The 22,242-nt window shown below is 43.9% G+C and overlaps 1 protein-coding gene across 2 annotated transcripts in view; it reads left to right on the top strand.

Annotated features, from left to right (window-relative positions):
• The first annotated feature begins 642 nt into the window (after nt 1-642).
• Nucleotides 643-22,242, top strand: part of LOC124555207 (GATOR complex protein NPRL2) — a 163,376-nt gene continuing 141,776 nt past the window's right edge. The window contains exon 1 of one of the 2 annotated variants that reach the window (XM_047129053.1): nt 643-894. In XM_047129053.1, the coding sequence (XP_046985009.1) occupies nt 775-894 (120 nt within the window). In that variant the 5' untranslated portion in view covers nt 643-774. The remainder of the gene's footprint in view (nt 895-22,242) is intronic. The other variant, XM_047129054.1, reaches the window with a different exon arrangement.

Raw genomic sequence — 22,242 nt, forward strand, 5'->3', positions numbered from 1 at the left:
AACACAAACAATATTTGTTTCAATATTTTTGACTTTGTGTCAAACTTTAATATATGTTGCATCTCCTCCTCTTCCTATATTAGCTCTACACAGAAACAAAGCCAGTCTATAATACATGATATTTAACTTTTCAATCTCTGTGATTACACGGTCTTCAGAGAGGCATAGATCATCTATCACTTCTCAGTTTTCCACATCTTCTGAAATATAATAAGCTCATCTATCTTGGTTTTCAATCCTCTAATGTTCTAATGAAACAAATTAGTATTATTTTTCCGGAGCCTGTTACACGTATTATGGTCTTGTACTGCTCTAATTTCTGTCAATACTCTCTGCCTGTAACCCTACTCTAACGAAAAACTTGTGTCCCTCTGATTCCAGTAAAGGAATTTTGTCTTGTCTGCTCCGGCTTCGGCTGTGGTAGTGGATTTAAGTATCCACTGTTTCATTGCCTTTATCTTAATTTCTTTTTATTGGAGAAAAATGAGCTGTTCAGGTATTAAAAAAAAATCCTAAAAGTCTGAGATATTAATTGAACTTCTAAGGTATTATCAATCACCACTTTTCTTGGCAGTAGACAACATTTTCGATAACTATTGAATCGATCGATATGTGTGTTAGTGTTACGTGTCGTGTATCATTGCATTGGTTTAGCTTTAGTAACATCTGAGATATGTTGATTGTGTAGTTGCCGGTGTGTGTTTATGTGTTAGCTATGTGAGACTAAAGTGACAGGCGTTCGGCAGGTATTGTTGCAGAAGACGGAGAAAAGATATGGGTGCAGTCAATGGCGGCGATGAAAGATATTTCGAAGGATGCGGGCGTGAAGGTCCTGTAAGATGTATTTTCTTCAGTGAATTTCATCCTACTGCTGGGCCAAAAATAACATGTCAGGTTTGTTGATCAGTTGTATGTTTCAGCTTGCGTTTGTTACTTGATAATGCAAGGTGATTATGGTACTGTAAGATTTATTGTGTCATTTGTTTGAAAAAATCGAATCTGACAACTGTCACCACTTAAGAATTACAATGGTAAATTGTTGTAGATAAATACATCCGATGTCATTCATAATTGCAAGCCTCGTTACCGCTGGATGTAATTGTAAGTTGTTGGTGATTAAACTTTCTTTTATTCATGGCCGATAAACAGCCCTGTATGCGGTGTTCATGTTACAATCCGTTTATTTTCTTGGTTTTCCTGTGTAGCTTAAGGGCTGTCCTGTGCAAGATGATCATCTGCTCAAGCTAAAACATTTGGTCCATTGGAAAAACATTGCGTATGAAAATCATTCTCAGCCTGGGAACATCGTTTGGTATGAAGATCGCTAAATATTAGTTATGGAAAACTTTTGTGTGCATCATCGTTAAAACGATTTTAATTTTTTCCCTCAAATTAACATCGCCGTGATAACTCATACAGAACAACGGGAACTTTTATTTTGTTTTCAGTGACATGTTTAAAAATACCATTATACTGACTTGAAGAAGCTAACACACTAGTGAACTGAACTGTAAAATATTTGTTCTGGTGCTGTCTGTTGTTAACTTGTCAGTAAAGAAAGTAGTGTTTATGTGTGTAATGACTAAGGGTTTTGCCCTAATTGCAAGTTTCCAGGGAACTATTAAATGCGGGTTTTACATCCGTATTTTAATCAACCGTGGATCAGAAAAATGTGGTTGTCATGCAGTTCCCTTTTACTATGATTAGTTAGGTGTCTGTGTAGTATGGGGCACCTATTTACTAGTTCATTAAGGCCTAAGCCATACACTTTCAAAGTATTAGCCATGTGTGATTATGATTTTGTTCCCAGAGTGGTTGCGTAAATGGTAATTAGACTGTGTATGGTTTTAAGTTCATTTGCTATCAGTGGTGATATAAATGCAGTTGTGTTGATGATTAACTGTGTGATATGTACTATTCCTGGATTATGTATCACCAGTTGTTGTCAAATTATGAGCATGAAGTAATGCGTACACATATAGAAATAGTGAGTAGTCTCATTGTCTTTATTGTGTAGAAATGCAGATTTGTTGTTTCACGTGGTTCTGTGTGCTTATGCTTAGAAAATAGTACTTTAGTTGATGACAATGAAACTTTGCTGCTGTTCTACTGAATACATGTTTCAAATAAGCAAATGCTTTTACCATATATTCGTGTCCAATTCTGTATGGAGTATTCAGTGAATCTGTAGCTTTCTAAGAATGTGCCCTTAGTGCTTGTTAGGGCTGTGGAGAGAGGCTCCTAATTAATTGTAGCTTGCAGAATTAGAGTGGTGGCTACTTTTTTATAAGTAACTAGAACTGCTCAGTTAATCCAGAGAACAAAAATAAAAGATATTATGCATAGTTTCTTTGATGGACGCATTATCATCCAGTCCTTATTTGACATTGGCTTACCTATTATTTAAGCTTGTATCAAACTATTGAAGGTGGCAGATTAGTCTGTGGAAACCAGTAAAGTGAAAAAAAATGTGCAGCTGAGAACTGAACAGCTATGAACACAATCATAAATCCAGAAAAGGTGTATGACATAGCAAACAAATGTGTGGGGAATATTTTGGTGAATTTGTGTACTTATAGCTTATTACGCATCCAGACATGTGAAAGATCCAAAGGACTAGCAGAAATACCTTTCATCCTAATTGGAATAGTTTCCACCAGATCTCTTAATATTTTTCATTGCGATCAGTGTGTTTTTTCCCTTGTTTATTTCTTCCTATGCTTATGGGATATAAATATAAATCTATTATGAAAAACCATTGTCATTCTCAAGAATTTTGGAACACTGGCCTTCAGTTCATTACAAGGACTCGAGAATGGTCCAGCTTTTACAAAGGAAGTAGCTGGCACATTGCTCATCCTCAAGCACCAATAGTCTTATCTGGGTTTCATATTTTGTCAGACTGATTGAAGAAATTGTGCCAGTGGCCTTGCGATAATGGTGCCACAGGTTCCTGTTAGGTCGCCGAAGCTAAGAGCTGTCAGACTTGGCTAACACTTGGATGGGTGACCGTCTGGGTCTGCCGAGAGCAGTTGGCAAGTGGGATGCACTCACCCATTGTGAGGCCAATTGAGGAACTACTTGACTTAGAAGTAGCGCCTCTGGTGACAAAAACTGACAATGGTCAGAATAGTGGTGTGCTAACTACATACCCCTCCATACCCGCATCCAGTGGTGCCTATCGATGGAGGACAACACTGTAGTCTGTTTTTACCATTGGGCCTTGTGAGGCTGTTCAGACAGAGTTTAGAGACTGAAGAAATGATGACGTCCACAGAAAAGCCATGTAATTTGTGATAAAGAGTCATGCCACTTGAGATTAGGTTGTTTTGGACTGTGGGATACTATTCAAGAAAGATGTTGTAGCATGTTAAGGTGTGCTGCTGGAGATACAAGAACAGTCTTTACAGAAAATTCTGCAAACTTGCTTCTTCCTGGTGTAGATGTTGTGGAAACCGCTCACTGGTATGGAAGAGAGTACGGCAGTTGTTCCTTTGTGGATCATCCATGAGTAGAATGGTAAATTGGGTACCAAAGGCTAATGTAACATACAGCAGGTAAATAACTACTTTTACAATTACAGTATTTAATAGCTATCAAATATTAGTATTACCAGAATTGCAAAGTCTGAGTTAATACATATCAATAATACAAATATTTGGCTAAACTAATTTAGGAACACACTATCTAATGGGCATGTAAAATTCTACTTTAAAAATAATTTTGTTTGCAACAGGAAATGAACCAACACTTTCTGTTGACACTGGTTGTCACATGAAAGACATGAAAAGCACTATTTGATTGAGGTGACTCCAACAATGCAAAAACAAAATGCAAATATCTGCTGAAACACCAAAGAAGATGCATCTGACAAGTCTTAAGAGAGACATCCTGTTATGTAGTTATAGATGTGCCATGGATTGCAGTTTTAAAATGTTATCCAAGTTTATGTGATCAGCAGCCACACACCTAACAAATATTGATGAAGTTTGAGCTCTGTAATATGTTATTTCCGATGAAAGGTCTTATCAACATGCAGAAACATACTTTTTAACATATTTTCTTTCTGCCATGCTGTGTTGTTGTTATATCCAGCCCCAAACTGCATAATTTTTTAAGTTGACTAATGTGCAGCACACTGATTTGGGGGAAATCTTCATACACCATTCCTTCTATTGCTACATCCCGACTGGCACTGATCATGATGCTTGCATCCTCAGAAAATAAAATTATTTGTTTTTCAGCATAAGATGGGTGGTCATTTATACACAGCAAAAGAGAAGTTAGTAAAAATAGTGATCAATTGGTAGCCTACTGTATTTCTTTGTTATCATTCAGAAGGTGATATACCATGAAAACCACCTGAACAGTGGAATATGACTGTGCTTCCTGTCACTTATACATCAGATGCACTAGTTCCTCATTATACCTCAAAATTTATAAGTTTTAGTTTTGTACAAACAATGACTGCCTCAGATTGATCACATAATCAGTAACCTTCATGGGAAAGTGGAGAATGGGAACATATGAAACTGGATGAAAATATATATTTATTTATTAACCACAAAAATAACAAAATAGAAAGCACTGAAATTTTGAAACCATCACTAAGCAGCAAAAGTACTTCAATTTTATGGTGTTGACATCTTTCACACACTGTCAGAATTACTAGAAGAAATGCATTGGCTCACAGAGAAGCAAAGTTGGCAGATCATATTTGTAAAAGGATTGGCAGACAGTGTTGTGACAGTTTTTACATTCATAGTTCTGACATCATTTTGTGACCAGCTTCTGTACTGCAAGTCATGCGTCTGTGTATTTTGGGATGTGGGAGAGACAGTGATTCCTACCTGTCTTCAGTGAGAATAAATCTTTTCAGCTAGCTTTGCCCAGCCCTATTTCTTTCATGATTCTAAACATTTACCAACATAAAAAATACAAAATCTCATTAAAATGAAAGCAATATCTCCAACCGCCGGAAAACATTTTTCTTGGCACTTGTATGGGTAAAATTTCTACTTCTTGGCACGTAATCTGTGTGTTTATGTTCCACAGGGTTCAATCCATATGAAGTGGTCAAGTGATGGTTGCTTGACCATTTTTAAATATTTTAATTTCTTTGTGTGATTGCCCTATGTTTGTGAAGTTCAAAACAGTTTTTTAAAATAATTTATCTTGCACCTTTACTGGATGGCGGACATTTTTGTTTGTAAGCGCGCGACGGTGTTTCAGTTTAGAGGCGTTAGCAAAAATATGAATATCTCTGCACTGGGTTAAGTTACAACATTGCAATTGACATGATTGTTTTTAGAAAAGTGTCCTCTACAACATTGTCTATTACACAAAACGCCCTAAATTCAAAAATAACCAGTCAAAATGGCCTCCAAAGTTTAGTATCGTAATTTTCAAAAATCCACTTTTTAGGCCCAAAAATAACAAACAAGGAGTGATTTGTGAGAGTCTGTTTTTTTCCTATAGTTAGATATCATACACTACTAGTCTCATATAGAGCAAGAACACTTACAAAGGTTTCCTTAATTTTTTTATGAATTTTTGGAATTTGAAAATTTTCGTATTTTGTAAAGTTTGGGGTTAGTTATCTCAGGTGGGACTGAATATAAAAATATGATTTTTGCACTGTTTGTACACCTATATGATAGCAATGTATTGTAAAAATTTCAACATTGATATCTGACTGTGAACAAAGATATAAATTTTTGAAAATGAGGAAATAATTCACATTACTCTAAAACTGATCTTACTGCTTTTGCCTATTTAAATGGTTTGTTGTTTCATTGTAGTAAAGTTTAATTGTGACATATATTTAGTTAACACTAGCACCCAATATTCATTTAGTTTATTTATTTTTAATAATGCAATATTAAACAATAGGAGTTTTCACTATAGTTCTATGGTAATAAAAATGCCCATTTACGTTTAGATTTATTGTCAATAAAGAAGTACATTATTGTTGGGTGTGGCATTGTAGAAGTACATTATTGCTGGTTGTTGCATTGTTGTAGTCAGTCTGTTCTGAAACCTCTGTTAGAGTGGATTTACATACTTCATTGAGAGTGTAGAATGTGTTATGTGCTTTGTTCTGTGTGTAATTTGTAATTAATTTTGAGAGATTAACTGGAATGCAATAACATGGATGAACAGTGCTCCATTGGACAGATAGCAAGTGAAGTATGTCACAAAACAGTTTACGGTTCAGTTTCAAAAAACTTGAAAAATGTCAATGACTGTGATGAAGTTAGACAAACTTGGTTTAAATTTCGAGTAAGTTCTTCTGTAACATTGTGTGTGAGTATCAGGAGAAGAAATATACTCTGAAATACGACCACATTTTTGGCAGAAAGTGCTCTCATCCACTTAAAGCTCATAAAAAGCCTATTACTAAAGGTTTGAGGGAAATAAAATTTGAACATTTGTCCTTGTTGTGTGAGAGTGAAACAGCTTCCCAAGTGAAACATAATGTGGTTCCTGGAAATTCCCTGTGCCCAAATTGTTACTCAAAAATATTTGTTGTGACGCTGTTAGCATATTACATTTTGCTTGTTCTACCGTAGTTAGACGTATCTCCTGCTTAAAAAATAATAAAATTAAGTAGCAGAAAAAGGAAAGCAGCTATTGAAAATAAGGTCCTACAACAAATTTCAGACAAAATTAGAAAAGACTTGGAATCATGCTTTAATAATACAGATACCAAAGAAGAAGAAGAAATCCTACCACCAGCATCAACTGACACTGATATTTGATCTTAGTAGAGAAATTAAAAATTAAATGTTCAGTGACATCTAAAGAGGAAAAAGTTAAAATTTTAAGTTTGCTCCCTGACCCATGGTCAAGAGAAAAAATACACTCCTGGAAATGGAAAAAAGAACACATTGACACCGGTGTGTCAGACCCACCATACTTGCTCTGGACACTGCGAGAGGGCTGTACAAGCAATGATCACACGCACGGCACAGCGGACGCACCAGGAACCGCGGTGTTGGCCGTCGAATGGCGCTAGCTGCGCAGCATTTGTGCACCGCCTCCGTCAGTGTCAGCCAGTTTGCCGTGGCATACGGAGCTCCATCACAGTCTTTAACACTGGTAGCATGCCGCGACAGTGTGGACGTGAACCGTATGTGCAGTTGACGGACTTTGAGCGAGGGCGTATAGTGGGCATACGGGAGGCCGGGTGGACGTACCGCCGAATTGCTCAACACGTGGGGCGTGAGGTCTCCACAGTACATCGATGTTGTCGCCAGTGGTCGGCGGAAGGTGCACGTGCCCGTCGACCTGGGACCGGACCGCAGCGACGCACGGATGCACGCCAAGACCGTAGGATCCTACGCAGTGCCGTAGGGGACCGCACCGCCACTTCCCAGCAAATTAGGGACACTGTTGCTCCTGGGGTATCGGCGAGGACCATTCGCAACCGTCTCCATGAAGCTGGGCTACGGTCCCGCACACCGTTAGGCCGTCTTCCGCTCACGCCCCAACATCGTGCAGCCCGCCTCCAGTGGTGTCGCGACAGGCGTGAATGGAGGGACGAATGGAGACGTGTCGTCTTCAGCGATGAGAGTCGCTTCTGCCTTGGTGCCAATGATGGTCGTATGCGTGTTTGGCGCCGTGCAGGTGAGCGCCGCAATCAGGACTGCATACGACCGAGGCACACAGGGCCAACACCCGGCATCATGGTGTGGGGAGCGATCTCCTACACTGGCCGTACACCACTGGTGATCGTCGAGGGGACACTGAATAGTGCACGGTACATCCAAACCGTCATCGAACCCATCGTTCTACCATTCCTAGACCGGCAAGGGAACTTGCTGTTCCAACAGGACAGTGCACGTCCACATGTATCCCGTGCCACCCAACGTGCTCCAGAAGGTGTAAGTCAACTACCCTGGCCAGCAAGATCTCCGGATCTGTCCCCCATTGAGCATGTTTGGGACTGGATGAAGCGTTGTCTCACGCGGTCTGCACGTCCAGCATGAACGCTGGTCCAACTGAGGCGCCAGGTGGAAATGGCATGGCAAGCCGTTCCACAGGACTACATCCAGCATCTCTACGATCGTCTCCATGGGAGAATAGCAGCCTGCATTGCTGCGAAAGGTGGATATACACTGTACTAGTGCCGACATTGTGCATGCTCTGTTGCCTGTGTCTATGTGCCTGTGGTTCTGTCAGTGTGATCATGTGATGTATCTGACCCCAGGAATGTGTCAATAAAGTTTCCCCTTCCTGGGACAATGAATTCACGGTGTTCTTATTTCAATTTCCAGGAGTGTAGTTCATGAATTCAGTGTTTCTCATTGTTTGGTTAAACTAACCTGAAAATTAGTGAAAGAGCAAGGCATTCTTCCAGTTTTAGGAAAGAAGAAAGGGGTATGTAAAAGTGAAGAAACAATTACAAAGATCCAGCAGTTTTTTGAAGATGATGAAAACAGTAGAATGTGCACTGGTTGCAAAGAGTTGTAATAAAAGGAGTGAAAGGAACAAAGCAAAAATGAGTAGTGCTGTCAAATTTAAATGAACTTTATGTAGCTTTCAGAAATTCTCATCCTGAGTGCAAAATTGGAAGGTCAAACTTTTGTGACCTCCGCCCTAAGTGGTGTATTTTGGTTGGATCCTCAGGGACACACTCCGTATGTGTTTGTTTATATCATCAAAAATGTCGAACTGATGATTGTGGGTGTAAAACTCAGTGATCTTAACTACAAAGAGTTACTACATTTAATGGTCTGTGACACTAACAGTTATGACTGCATGATGAGTTTGTGTAATAAATGCCCTGGTAAGGAAACTGTTATTGAATTGTTTCATGAATATGAGGAGGAAATGCCAGACAGTATTACCTTCAAACAGTGGGTCACAACTGACAGGGCAGAAATGATAACAGTGGTTAAATCTCAGGAAGAGTACTTGGAATCTTTATTTGATAACTTAACAAAAACCCAAAAGTCACCACTGTGTTTCTAAAACCCAAAGTAAGTGTTGAAAAGCACAATTCATGAAACTGAATGCATAGCACTAGCTGATTTTGCAGAAAATTTTACATTTGTGATTCAGGATGCAATACAAGGGTACCACTGGGTCAATGACCAGGCAACAGTGCATCCATTTATTCTCTACTTTAAAAATGAGAAAGATTAAGTTTGCAGTTCTTCAATTTGCATTCTAAGCGACTACTTGGAGCGCAACACTTTGGCTGTACATGTGTTTCAAAAGTATGCAATAAATTACATAAAATAAAATTTTCCCAAGGTTGAGAAGCTGATACACTTTTCAGATAGAAGTGGTAGTCAGCATAAGAACAAAAATAATTTTTCAAATCTGTGCAACCACAAAGTAGACTTTGGGTTGGAGACTGAATGGCACTTTTTTGCTTCCTGCCGTGGTAAAAATGCATGTGATGGAGTAGGAGGTACAACAAAACGCGAAGTAAAGCCAGCCTACAAGGACCAACCACAGACCAAATTCTCACAGTACAGGACATGTATGTCTTTTGCAAGGATAGTATTAAAGGCATTACCTATTTTCTGACCAAGAAAGAAGTGGTTCTGCATATGAAAACAACACTTCAAACCAGATTTGAAAAATGTATAGCAATAAAAGGAACAAGGCATTTCCACAAATTGCAGAAAACTTTGTTCAATGCTATGTATCATCAGAAACCGATATTTATGAGGACTGCTGTGTCAGTAAAATTACATCTCTGTCTTTAATGTTGAATGACATAGTGGCATATGTTTATGATGGACAGTGGTGGCTTGCAGAGGTTGAAAGAATGAGTTTGGAAAACAATGATGTTTTTGTGCGTTTGTACCACCCTGCTGGCCCAAGAACATCATTCAGGAAATCTACTTGTGACAAAGTTTGGATACCAATGAAAAATGTTTCAAGGAAACTTTCAGTGCTTGAACTTACTACAGCAACTGGGTGCCCCCAGGGGCTCAGCATTCAGGTGCCGGGTACGGGCTTGGCGCCCCCGGGGTTCCTGAGCTGGGGACTGGTAAGCGCCACCAGTCCCCTGTCACCGTAAGCTCTGGGCATACTTCAGCAACCACCATGCGGCGCGGCGGTGGAATGTTGTGTGTCTCAGGGAATGGGGATCTTGGGTTGACCGCCCAGATCGCGAGGATGCCATAAACCTCTATAAACAACCCCTCAATCTCAAGGTGTGCTGCGCGCTGATGGGATGCATGGCTGTTGAGGTGGAACAGTCATTAGCGGGCAACCTCTGGGGAACCTGCCGCACGTCAGTTGTATAAGGCTTACCTAGGCACACAGGGCACTGTCTAGGTGGACTTCTAGTTCCCTAGCTGCTCGTGGGACCGAGATGGATCCTTCAAAATCCGCTTTTCTTCCTCCCAGCGGAAAGGGTGGGCCACTGGAAGGTCCTAACACACAGTCTCTTAAGGGGGCTCGTGCAGTCGGTCCCCTTGACTCCGACACTTCTTTGACAAGTCCAGTCTTAGGTAACAGAATGCATTCTGGTAATCCAAATGTGTTTCTCATTGCGAAACGGAAGGAGGGTAGTTTCGAGAAGGTTTCGCCCTTCTATATACAAAAGGGTTTGGAGGGAATCTGTGGCTCCTTAAAATCGGTGAAGTGCTAATGTAATGGGACCTTGCTAGTGGAAACTTCCACTTCCCAGCAAGCAACTAACCTCCAATTTGCTAAATGCCTTGGAGAGTATGCCATAGATACTGAACTGCACGGCACCTTGAACTACAGCAAAGGTGTTGTGACATGCTGGGATCTAGTTGACATTCCCAAGGAAGAACTGCAGCGTGAGTGGGCTCCGGAAGGTATCGTTGATGTCCAACATATCATGAAGAGGGTTGATGGCAATCTTGTCAAATCCGACTCCTTTATTCTGACCTTCAATAGCACGAAACTTCCTGAACATGTTAAAGCTGGCTTCCTTCGCCTTAGTGTGCGGCCTTATTTCCCGACCCCAATGCGCTGTTTTAAATGCCAGCGTTTTGGGCATCCCACCTTAGGATGTAAAGGCGAAGCGACTTGTGGCAACTGTGGTAAGGCTGCTCATGAAGAAGTTGGTTGCTCGTCTCCAGCCAAATGTATCAACTGCTCTGGGAACCACCCTGTTTGGAGTAGGAACTGCCGAATATTTTTGGAGGAATGCAAAGTCCAGGAAATAAAAACAACCAAGCGTATCCCCTATGGTGAGGCCAAGAAGATCTATAAGTCAATGCAACCTCCCACATTTGCTACATCTTTTGCATCCCTGGTTCAGAAACCTACTCCAAAAGTCGATGCCTCAATGCAGACAGAGGTGGCGAGTGTTGGCATTGATACCTGCAGCTGTCAGTGCACTTGCAACGCAGCCAGTGTTTCAGAGCCAGTAGCCCTTACTCGAATGGCAGACAAAGGTACAGTGGCGAACTTGAGCCAGCCCCTGGCGCCTCCAACAGCTGAGGATGTTCTGAAGCCCAGTACAGCCATTACCACTCCCACTCCGGCTCCCCCAAAGGCCACCATACCGCAGAAAGCTCCCATACAGCAGCAACAGTGGGTCAAATCCCGTGGTAAACCGTCTGACCATGCAGATGTTGTTTTACGTGAGGCTTCATCTGACTCTTTCCCCAGAGCTGATGGAATTCGACGTATGTGTGGGGCAATCATCTCGCCCCACGCCTGCCCATCCACCTGTTGCAGTCTCCCCGCCCCATCGGAGAGACAGGATGAAGGTGCTACCCCCATCGTATAGATGGTTCCCATCTTTCCAGTGGAACTTGCAGGGGTTCAGGACGCATATGGAGGAACTTCGTCTACTCTCTCAGGGTAGACCACTCTGTCTGTGTCTCCAAGAGACTTATTTCCATCCATCATACTCCCCTGAGCTACGAGGCTATACGCTCCACAAAAAGGACGACCTGTGTGGAGAGAGAGCTAGAGGAGGCGTGGGTATTTTCGTCGGGACGGACTACCACTCCTCGCCTCTCTCGCTTTCGACAACTTTACAAGTCGTCGCTGTGTCCGTGCACGTGCGTCATCCTTTGACTGTATGTTCGCTTTACTTGCCCCCACATGATGCACTTGATGAAGTGGCCCTCACCGACCTTCTTACACAGCTCCCCCAGCCATTCATTATTTGTGGTGATTTTAATGCCTACAATGTGCTTTGGGGCTCTGCAATTACCTGCCCCAGGGGTAGAGCAATTGAGAGGTTTCTCCTGTCATCCTGTGCCTACTTGCTCAATGGAGGACGGAGCACTCACTTCTGCACAGCGACTGGGTTGTTCTCTGCCATTGATCTCTCGCTTTGCTCTCCAGCTCTTGCCGCCAGTGCTCACTGGGAAGTGGTTCCTGACTTGCACGGCAGTGATCATTTCCCAATCTGGATTCGCCAGCCAGATGGTGTGGGCCCCGAAAGGAGACCACTACGATGGGTGCTCAGTGGAGCCGACTTGACACTTTATAGCCAGTTGGCCCAGTTCGAACACTGTGCGAATGTTGAGGCGTGGGTGGATCATATTACCAAAACGGTCCACCATGCCGCTGCAGCATCCATTCCACAGGCCGCCGGAAGAGGTCACCTGTCCCTTGGTGGAGTGCCGAATGCCGCTCTGCAACCAGGCGTGCGGCTCTGTGTCGGTTCTAGTGTCGGCCGACTGCTGAGAATCTTGCAGCCTTTCGGGTGGCGAGGGCAAGATGTCGCTGCATTATTCGTGAGAGCAAGAAGAGGTCGTGGCAAAAGTTCCTGAACACCATTAATCGTTCCACCACAAGTTCCATTGTGTGGGATACCATCAGAAGCATTTCTGGCAGAGGAGGGAGGTGCCCCATGGCTGCTGTAATGAATAACGGCACTCTCCACACGGATCCGCAAGACTTTGCCCAGACTATGGCAGTGTATTTGCCACCGTTACTGCAACAACCAGTCAGGATCCAGGTTTCCAGCGCCATAGAGCGGTTGCTGAGAGGTGTAGTCTGGACTTCCAGTCCACCTCTCATGAAGTTTACAACTGCCCGTTATCTATGTGGGAACTGGATTCTGCATTGTCTGCAGCTCGTGACACATCCCCTAGTCATGATAGGATCCATTACAGTATGCTGCGGCACCTCCCAAGGCACAAGAAAAAAGTTCTCCTCGCACTTTTTAATGCCATTGGACGTCAGGTCACTTTCCTGACTCGTGGCGTGAGGCAGTTTTAATTCCTTTTCTAAATCCTGGGAAAGACTGCACAAGCCCGAGTACCTTCCGTAGTAATGCCCTCACTAGTTGCATGGGAAAGACCGTGGAGCAGATGGTCAACCGCCGCCTTGTCTGGATGTTAGAATCCCGGCAACTCCTTAGTCGCTTTCAGTGTGGGTTCAGGAGGTTTCGTTCCACCCTCGATAACCGTGCCCTCCTGGAGACGGCTGTACAACAAGCTTTCCTGCGCCGTCATCACCTTCTAGGTGTATTTTTTGACATCGAGAAGGCCTAAGATATCACTTGGAGGCATCTCATCCTGGAGCAGCTTCACAAATGGGGTTTTCGTAGTTGTCTCCCTCTTTTTATTCAGTCTTTCCTCTCTCCACGATATTTTAGATACCGAATTGGTGACGTCCTGTCTGATCATTTTGAGAAGGAGAACGGTGTCCCTCAGGGTAGTGTTTTAAGTGTGACTCTCTTTGCCGCCGCTATTAATAGCATTACATCCATAGTGAAAAGTCCTGTCCAGTACTCCTTGTTTGTGGATGATTTCTCTTTGTTTTGCTCTACTTCAAGCCTTGCAACGACAACGCGTCAGTTGCAACTTACTCTTAGACGTTTGGATGACTGGGCGTAGAAGAGTGGTTTTAAGTTTTCCACTGAGAAGTCCGTATGTGTTCTTTTTCACCGTTCTTGTTCGATTTTAACCTTTCCTGAGTTGAGGATGAGGGACACTATTCTTACTTTTAAAGACACGGTGAGATTTCTGGGGCTCATTTTTGACTCGAAGCTTACGTGGGTACCTCATCTTAAAGACCTGAAATGGTGGTCACTTCAGGCTTTAAATATTTTAAAATGTCTTAGCCACAGTACATGGGGAGCTGACAGGACTTGTCTGCTCCAGTTTTACAGGGCATTTGTGCGATCTTGGCTCGATTATGGGTGCACGGTGTATGGGTCTGCGAGGCCTTCTTACTTAAAGATGTTGGACGTTGTGCACCATGAAGGGCTTCGGTTGGCGACTGGGGCATTCCGAACTAGCCCCATACCAAGCCTCTGTGCAGAGGCTGGTGAACCGCCACTTCATATGCGGCGACGGCTACTTACAGTACGCCAGGCGTATAAAATTTTGTCCACACCATACACACCTGCATACCATACCGTTGCTCAGCCTCCTCTGGCACGGTTATTTCATAACCGGCAACGTGCGATGCAGCCCTATGGGATTTGCGCACAGGATCGCCTCGCTGCGATGTCCATGGCTGGTCTTCATGTTTTACGTCGCGGTTGGAGCAGATTTCCACCTTGGCTCCTCCGGAGACCCAAACTTATTTTAGATTTGACTAATTTTAAGAAAGATAGCACACCAGATTTTAGATTCCAATCTCTGTTTTTTAACATTTTAGATGTGCATCACGGTTTCACCGTCGTTTACACTGATGGCTCCAAACAGGAGAATTTCCTTGGCTGTTCTGTGGTGTTCCCCAATCATATTACCCGGATTCGCCTCCCTGCTGAATATACCGTTTTCGCAGCAGAGCTCCACGCGATCCTGAAGGCACTGGAGCAGATGAATCATGTTCGGAGCGACCGATTTCTTCTCTGCTCCGATTCTCTTAGTGCCTTACCATCACTGCAGAACCTGTACCCGACTGAGGAGATGGTCCAGCTGATAGATGACCAACTGTACTTGCTCCTACGGCGGGGTAAAGAGGTATCCTTCTGCTGGGTGCCTGGTCATGTCGGAATATGGGGCAATGAACAGGCCGATCGGGCTGCCAAGGAGGCCTGCAGAGAGCAGGATGTGGTCCAGAATCCTATCCCCTTGCAGTCTGTCATCTCTGCACTCCACAGGAAGTGCATGGAGTTGTGGGAGGATGAATGGCTGGCGGTGACGGCCAATAAACTGCTGTTGGTAAAGTCAACCACTCGGCCGTGGCGTTCCTCCTGTCAGTTGCTCAGGCGGGAAGAGGTGGCTCTCGCACGTCTTCGGATCGGGCACTGTCCTCTCACACATAGCTTTTTATGATGGGAGGAGGATCTTCCCTTTTGTGAGGCTTGTGGTGTGCACATCTCTGTCCGGCACATTTTAACAGACTGCATTTTATACCGTGATGCAAGGGCAGAAGCACAAGTTGATGGGGATCTGCCTTGTGTTTTAGCTAACAATGAGACGTTTGTGTCTAGGGTTTTTAAGTTTTGTGATGTTTCTGGTCTCTGGCCTAAACTTTTAGGTTGGAGGTTTTAGTGTATTGCAGAGTGGCCGACTCCTCCCTTTTTCCCTTGCGGTCAGCCAGCCACTTCATCTGCTACATTGTTTTAGCACCCTCTACCACTTTCTTCCTGTGTTGTCCATGTTTTACTGCTGATGCCCTGTTTCATCCCACACTTCGGTGTGGGTAGGCACATATTTTTCAAAGCTTGTTACCTGTGTTTTATGTTCCGTTTTATATTACTGTTCTTAGTTGTTTTTTTTTTTTTTTTTTTTTTTTTTTTTTTTACACCCATCTCACTATGTTACTGAACGGGCGCTGAAGACCTTGCTGTCGTGCGCCCAAAAACCCCTCTACTACTACTTACTACAGCAACTGGGAGGTCTTATTCTATATCGCAGAAACTGTCTGAAGAAATGTGTTCTTAACATTCACCACCAGGTTTAGGAACAGTCGCATCTAGAAGGATGTTAATTGAAAATATTTGTTTTAAGTATGTCAAAATAATATAAATGTTAATTTCAGTGATGTTTCCACTTTTTGTATATAACTCAATACCTTACTTCAATAGTAATTGATTATCTCCTGCCAATATCACACATGAATAGGCAACAGCCATAAGATCAGTTGTAGAGTAATGTGAATTATCTCCTCATTTTCAAAACTTCATATCTTTGTTCACAGTCAAATATCAGCATTGAAATTTTTACAGTACATTGCTATCATGTAGGTATACAAACTGTGCAAAAATCATATTTTTATATTCAGTCCCACCTGAGATAACTAACCCCAAAATTTACAAAAAATGAAAATTTTCAAATTTCAAAAAATTCATAAAAATTTAAGGAAACCTTTGTAAGTGTTCTTGCTCTGCATGAGTGTATGATATGTAACTATAGGAAAAAAATAGACTGTCATAAATCACTCCTTGTTTGTTATTTTTGGGCCTAAAAAGTGGATTTTTGAAAATTACGATACTAAACTTTGGAGGTCATTTTGACTGGTTATTTTTGAATTTGGGGTGTTTTGTGTAATAGATAATGTTGTAGAGTACACTTTTCTAACAACAATCATGTCAGTTGCAATGTTGTAACTTAACCCGGTGCAGAGATATTCATATTTTTGCTAATGTCTCTAAACTGAAACATTGTCATGCGCTTACAAATGAAAATGGCCACCATTCAGTAAAGGTGAAAGGTAAAATTTTTTTAAAAACTGTTTCGAATTTCTCAAATATAGGGTAATCACATATAAAAAAAATTAAAATATTTAAAAATGGTCAAGCAACCAACTTAATTTTTATTGGACCACTTCATTTGGATTGACCCACAGGTGTGAGTGATGTTGTCATTAATAGCAGCATTGTTTTTACTGTATTTGATTATGAGACTTTGATAGCAAGAGAGCAGGCAGTGATAATGACTGCACTTCTATTTACTGATACCAGGTTTAATTTTTCTCTCTGCTTCCACCCCAATGGCTTTTATCAGTGGGGGTATGTCTGTTGATTACAAGCGTTTACTGATGTCAACAATGACTACTTAATGCTATTTATTTTAACTCAGTAATTTGTTGTTTGTAATTCCATGTGATATTTGTGTTTTTAAACCATTAGCAATGAAAATTACAAATGCAGTTCATATACAATTTACATCAAATTAACTCAACGTCATTAGTATCAGATGATACACAGGGTGCTTGACTATTAACCTTATAGGTACAACTGAAAGGGATGCCCAGAGAACAATAAACAAGGAGATAATCCTGATAAGCATGGGGAGGCCAATACGTATTATGTATGTATAAGAGCAATCATGCCAGTTTTACAACATTGTTAATGTCGAAGGATGATGTATCTTATGGTGAAAGGACGAGTGCATGAGAAATTCATGATGATGTGCTGGCACACTTTGATGTGACTGTTTATAAATATGTAGGACAAATTTTCGACAAGTGTACTGGTCGTGGCTCGCCAGTGCCATGGCCTCCCAATGTTTCCTGTACTGAACCTGTAGGATATTTTGTGTGGGGATAGTGTTGATGAAATCCAGGAACATCCAATACATTCAGAACATGCCTGGGAGGGTTTTTTTTTTTTTAAAAAAAAGAGAGAGAGAGAGAGAGAGAGAGAGAGAGATCAATGAGAAGACAGTGTGAAGGCTGGTTTTACGTGACTGGTGCCCATGTGGAACCCCTGTTGCAATGTTTGTGCCCTCTGCGGGTCCAGGGATAGAATAGTCCTGAGGTATTCTTATCTGTCGTAAGAGAGAACTAAAAGGAGTCTCACACGTTTTGGCCTTTATGTGATGGTCCCCTGTTGGGTTTGACCTCCATCTTTCTAAATTTTTCCAAAGAGCGAGCCAAATGGAGAAGGGCGCCTTACACAGTGCATCGTATCCATCTTGAGATCTGTAGCCCACTTTCTCGTCGTTGCATTGCAGTCCCGCTCTTTCTCTATCTCTTGGGCGAGGACACCTTCCTGGGTGCGTTTTCCACCATGCACTATGCAGTGTCACTTTCTGCGCTGATGATGACCATGGACTTCTTAGCACCTCATTTCCAGCACGGTAGCCAGTCCATTGTGGTGGGGCTACCTTGTACCCACAGGGGTCGCCTGCGTCGTTAACTCCCCACATATGCCATGGAGTAGATGCCCATTTCCCTGGGGCATCGGGACTCCTGGCAATGGCCATCCTGCCAGGTGGCCCATGCTGTGACTGGGTGGCACCCGTGGGGAGGGCCCCTGGTTGGAGTGGGTGGTTTCAGAGCGGATGACACACCATGAAGCATATTACGGCATCTCTTGCTGGTGGTCCGCCGCCAACAGTCTCTAAGCAGACAAAGTCTAACTTCAGTCCTAAGAAATATGACCCCAAATCGTTCCCCCCCCCTGGCCACACCATGGGAGGAATGCCAGGCTAAGGATGGCAGTGAAGCTTATTCAGCCTGGTGCCTCGTATGCAGGAGAGTTCATGGGGAATCCTTCATGTCCATGAAGCGTCAGTTTTTTGTGGAGCATTTGGAGGACAAGTTTGGGGAGGTGGAGGGCTTGTCCAAAATGCGCTCTGGGTCAGTCTTGATAAAAACAGCATCCTCAGCCCAGTCACAGGCATTACTCGCTTGTGACAAGTTGGGGGATGCTTCTGTTACCATCATGCCCCATAAGAGCTTAAATATGTCTTCCCGCTGTACTTCCAGCGTCACATGTCGAGATTGTGGACGTCCCATCACATCGCAGTATTCCAATTGTGTCAACTGCGGAGAGCATCATTCACCTTGCTCACCAGACTGGAGGATTTTACAGAACGAGAGGAAAATCATGGAATATAAGACGCTGAAGCAACTGACCTACACTGAGACTAAGAGGAAATTTGAGCGCCTATATCCTGTGGCTATGACCACCTCTTACACTACCGCTATGAGAACAGTTCTCACCCCATCAGTTTCTTTCATTCCTGTCGCCTCTCAGAACCAGAAGATTACACCTGCTTCCTTGACGGTGAGGGGCACTTCCCTCCCTGTTGCTCCCGCACCACGTACTTTGGTGGCAACATCCTTCAACCATCGGGCATATCAGTCCCCACTTCTGAGCCGGAGAAGCGTAAGTCTTCTTCGGCTCCTCCCACTAGGAAGGGGTCCCTTGGGTCACTCCCTTCCCAGGTTTCTACTAGTGGGAAAGGTGACACCCACCAGTGGCTGAAGAGCCCAAAAGTAGCTGGTTGAAGGGCGTTGCTCTTATCCTCCGTCCCAGAGACTGAATCACTTAAGTCCTCCCAGCCAGGGATATCCAAGGAGCAGTGAGAGAAATCCTAAAAGAAGGTCCCCAAGACCAAGGGAATTGTGGTGGCATCCTCACCACCGCTACCTAGAAGCTCTGCAGATGAGGTGGAGATTCTGGCATCCGCTGAGGACCTAGATCTCACGGGACCCTCAGACACAATGGATATAGGCTGTTAAGGCAAAAAGATGGTGGCAGCAGGTGACCCTGACATTTCAACTGCTTCATTGATTGTTTGATGTCTTCCCAGCCTCACGATGAAGTCATCATCCAGTGGAACTGCGGTGGTTTTTTCCACCGCCTGGCTGAGCTATGGCAACTGTTAAGCTTTACACCTGCTTACGGCATTGCCCTCCAGGAAACCTGGTTCACAGCAATGCGAACGCCTGCCCTCCATGGCTATAAGGCATACTACAGGAACCGTAGCGACTATAATCAAGTGTCAGGTGGAGTTTGCGTTTATGTCCTAAACTCAGTCTGTTGTGAACCTATGCCCATTCAAACCCCTCGTGAAGCTGTGGCTGTCAGAATAAGAACGACACAGGAAATAACTGTCTGCATTGTATATCTTTCTCTGGATAGTGCAGTACCCCTGAATGTTTTAGCTGCACTGATTGATCAACTCCCTAAACCTTTCCTACTTTCGGGAGATTTTAACACCCATAACCCCTTGTGGGGTGGCACTGTGCTTACTGGCCAAGGCAGAGATGTTGAAACTTTACTGTCTCAGTTCGACCTCTGTGTCTTAAATACTGTGGCTCATGGTAGTTACTTGGCCATTGATTTATCAATTTGCAGCCCAGGGCTTCTCCCATCTGTCCACTGGAGAGCACATGATGACCTGTGTGGTAGTGACCACTTCCCTGTCTTCCTGTCACTGCCCTGGTGTGATGCCCATGGACGCCTGCCCAGATGGACTTTAAACAAGGTGGACTGGGAAACTTTCACCTCAGCTGTCATCATTGAATCTCCCCCACATGGGAACATAGATGTGATGGTTGAGCAGGTGACTATAACAATCGTTTCTGTGGCAGAAAACACAATCCCTCACTCTTAGAGTGCCCCCAGCAAAAGGCAGTCCCTTGGTGGTCACCGGAAATCGCTGAAGCAATTAAGGAGCGTCAGCGAGCTATACAGTAACATAAGCGGCACCCTTCTCTAGAGCACCTAATAGCCTTTAAGTGACCCAATGCTTGCATTCGCCAGCTTATAAAATGACGGAAACAGGGGTGTTGGGAGAGATACGTATCGACCATTGGGTGCCATATGTCACCTTCCCAAGTCTGGGCAAAGATCAAATGTGTTTTCAGGTACCAGACCCCAGTAAGTGTTCCCGATGTTAACATAAATGGCGTGTTATCTACTGACGCAAATGCGATTGCCGAGCACTTTGCTGAGCACTATGCTTGAGCCTCTGCATTGGAGAATTATCCCCCCCCCCCCTCCAACCTTTTGCACTCCACCCCCCATATCCAGTAGAATGGGGTCACGCAGGGCTCTGTATTGAGTGTACCTCTATTTTTAGTGGCCATTAATGGTCTAGCAGCAGCTGTAGGGCCTTCCGAATGTCCGTATGCAGACGACTTTTGCATTTCGTACTGCTCCACCAATACTGGTGTTGCTGAGCGGGGCCTACAGGGAGCCATCCACTAGGCGCAGTCATGGGGTCTACCCGACAGTTTCCAGTTTTCGGCCGCTAAGTCATGTGCTATGCAGTTCTGTCAGCATCATACCATTCATCGAGAACCAGAACTTTACCTTAATGATGATCCACTCACTGTAGTGGAGACATATCGATTCTTAAAACTGGTTTTCGACACCCAAGTGACTTGGCTTCCTCACCTTCGTCAGCTTTAGTGGAAGTGCTGGCAGCACCTTAATGTCCTCTGTTGCCTGAGCAACACCAACTGGAGTGCAGATCGCTGTGTGCTGCTGCAGCTCTACAGAGCCCTTGTTCAACCCCGCCTTGGCCGTGGGAGTCTGGTTTATAGTTCAGCGGCGCCCTCAGCATTGCGTTTACTCGACCCAGTGCACCACTGTGGCGTTCACCTAGCGACAGGAGCTTTTAGGGTGAGTCCGGTAACCAGCGTCCTTGTGGAGGCCGAGTCCCTCCATTTCAGGTTAGGCGTGCACAATTGCTGGCTAGTTACGTTGCACACATTCGTAGTTCTCCTGCCCATCCAAATCACTGTCTCCTTTTCCCACCCATGGCGGTTCATGTCCCACATCAGTGGCCCAGGTCAGGGCTTCCAATTGCAGTTTGTGTATGATCCCTTCTTTCCGAACTGGAGTCCTTGCCTTTACCACCTATACTTGGAAATCCATTCCCATACACTTCCATGATGTATACCTAGGCTGTAGCTTCACCTGTACCTTTCACATGGCTCTAAGGACTCAGTTAAACCCGCGGCTCTCCAGTATCACTTCCTCTCGATTCTTGACATGTATCGAGGCCACCAAGTGGTTTACACTTACGGCTCAATGGCTGATGGTCACATCGGGTGTGCATACGTCCATGGAGGACATATTAAACATCATTCCTTGCCCGATGGCTGCAGTGTTTTCACTGCTTAGCTGGTGGCTATATCTCGTGCTCTTGAGCACATCCATTCATGCTCTGGGGAGTGATTTTTTTCTGTGTACTGACTCCCTAAGCAGCCTACAAGCTATCAACCACTTCTACCCCCATCATCCTTTGGTAGTGACCATCCAGGAGTCCATGTATGCCCTGGAACGATCCGGTCGTTCAGTGGTGTTTGTCTGGACCACAGGTCACATCATGCAGAAACCACTTATGGAAATCAGCTTCTCTGCAACTGACGTGCGTGCAGTACTATGCCGCAAAGTTTTGCGGCTTTGGGAGATGAAATGGCATAACCTCTGCATGCACAACAAACTGCATGCCATTAAGGAGACTACAAATCTGTGTCAGTTCTCATGCGGGCCTCTCGCAGAGATTCTGTGGTTCTCTGCCGGCTCCGCATTGGTCATGCTTGGTTGACACACGGCTACCTCCTATACTGTGATGACCCACCTCAGTGTGAGTGCAGCGCCCAGTTGACAGTGGCCCATATCTTGGTGAGCTGTCC

Source organism: Schistocerca americana, chromosome X, assembly GCF_021461395.2.
Source record: "Schistocerca americana isolate TAMUIC-IGC-003095 chromosome X, iqSchAmer2.1, whole genome shotgun sequence".
Classification (NCBI taxonomy): Eukaryota; Metazoa; Arthropoda; class Insecta; order Orthoptera; family Acrididae; genus Schistocerca; species Schistocerca americana.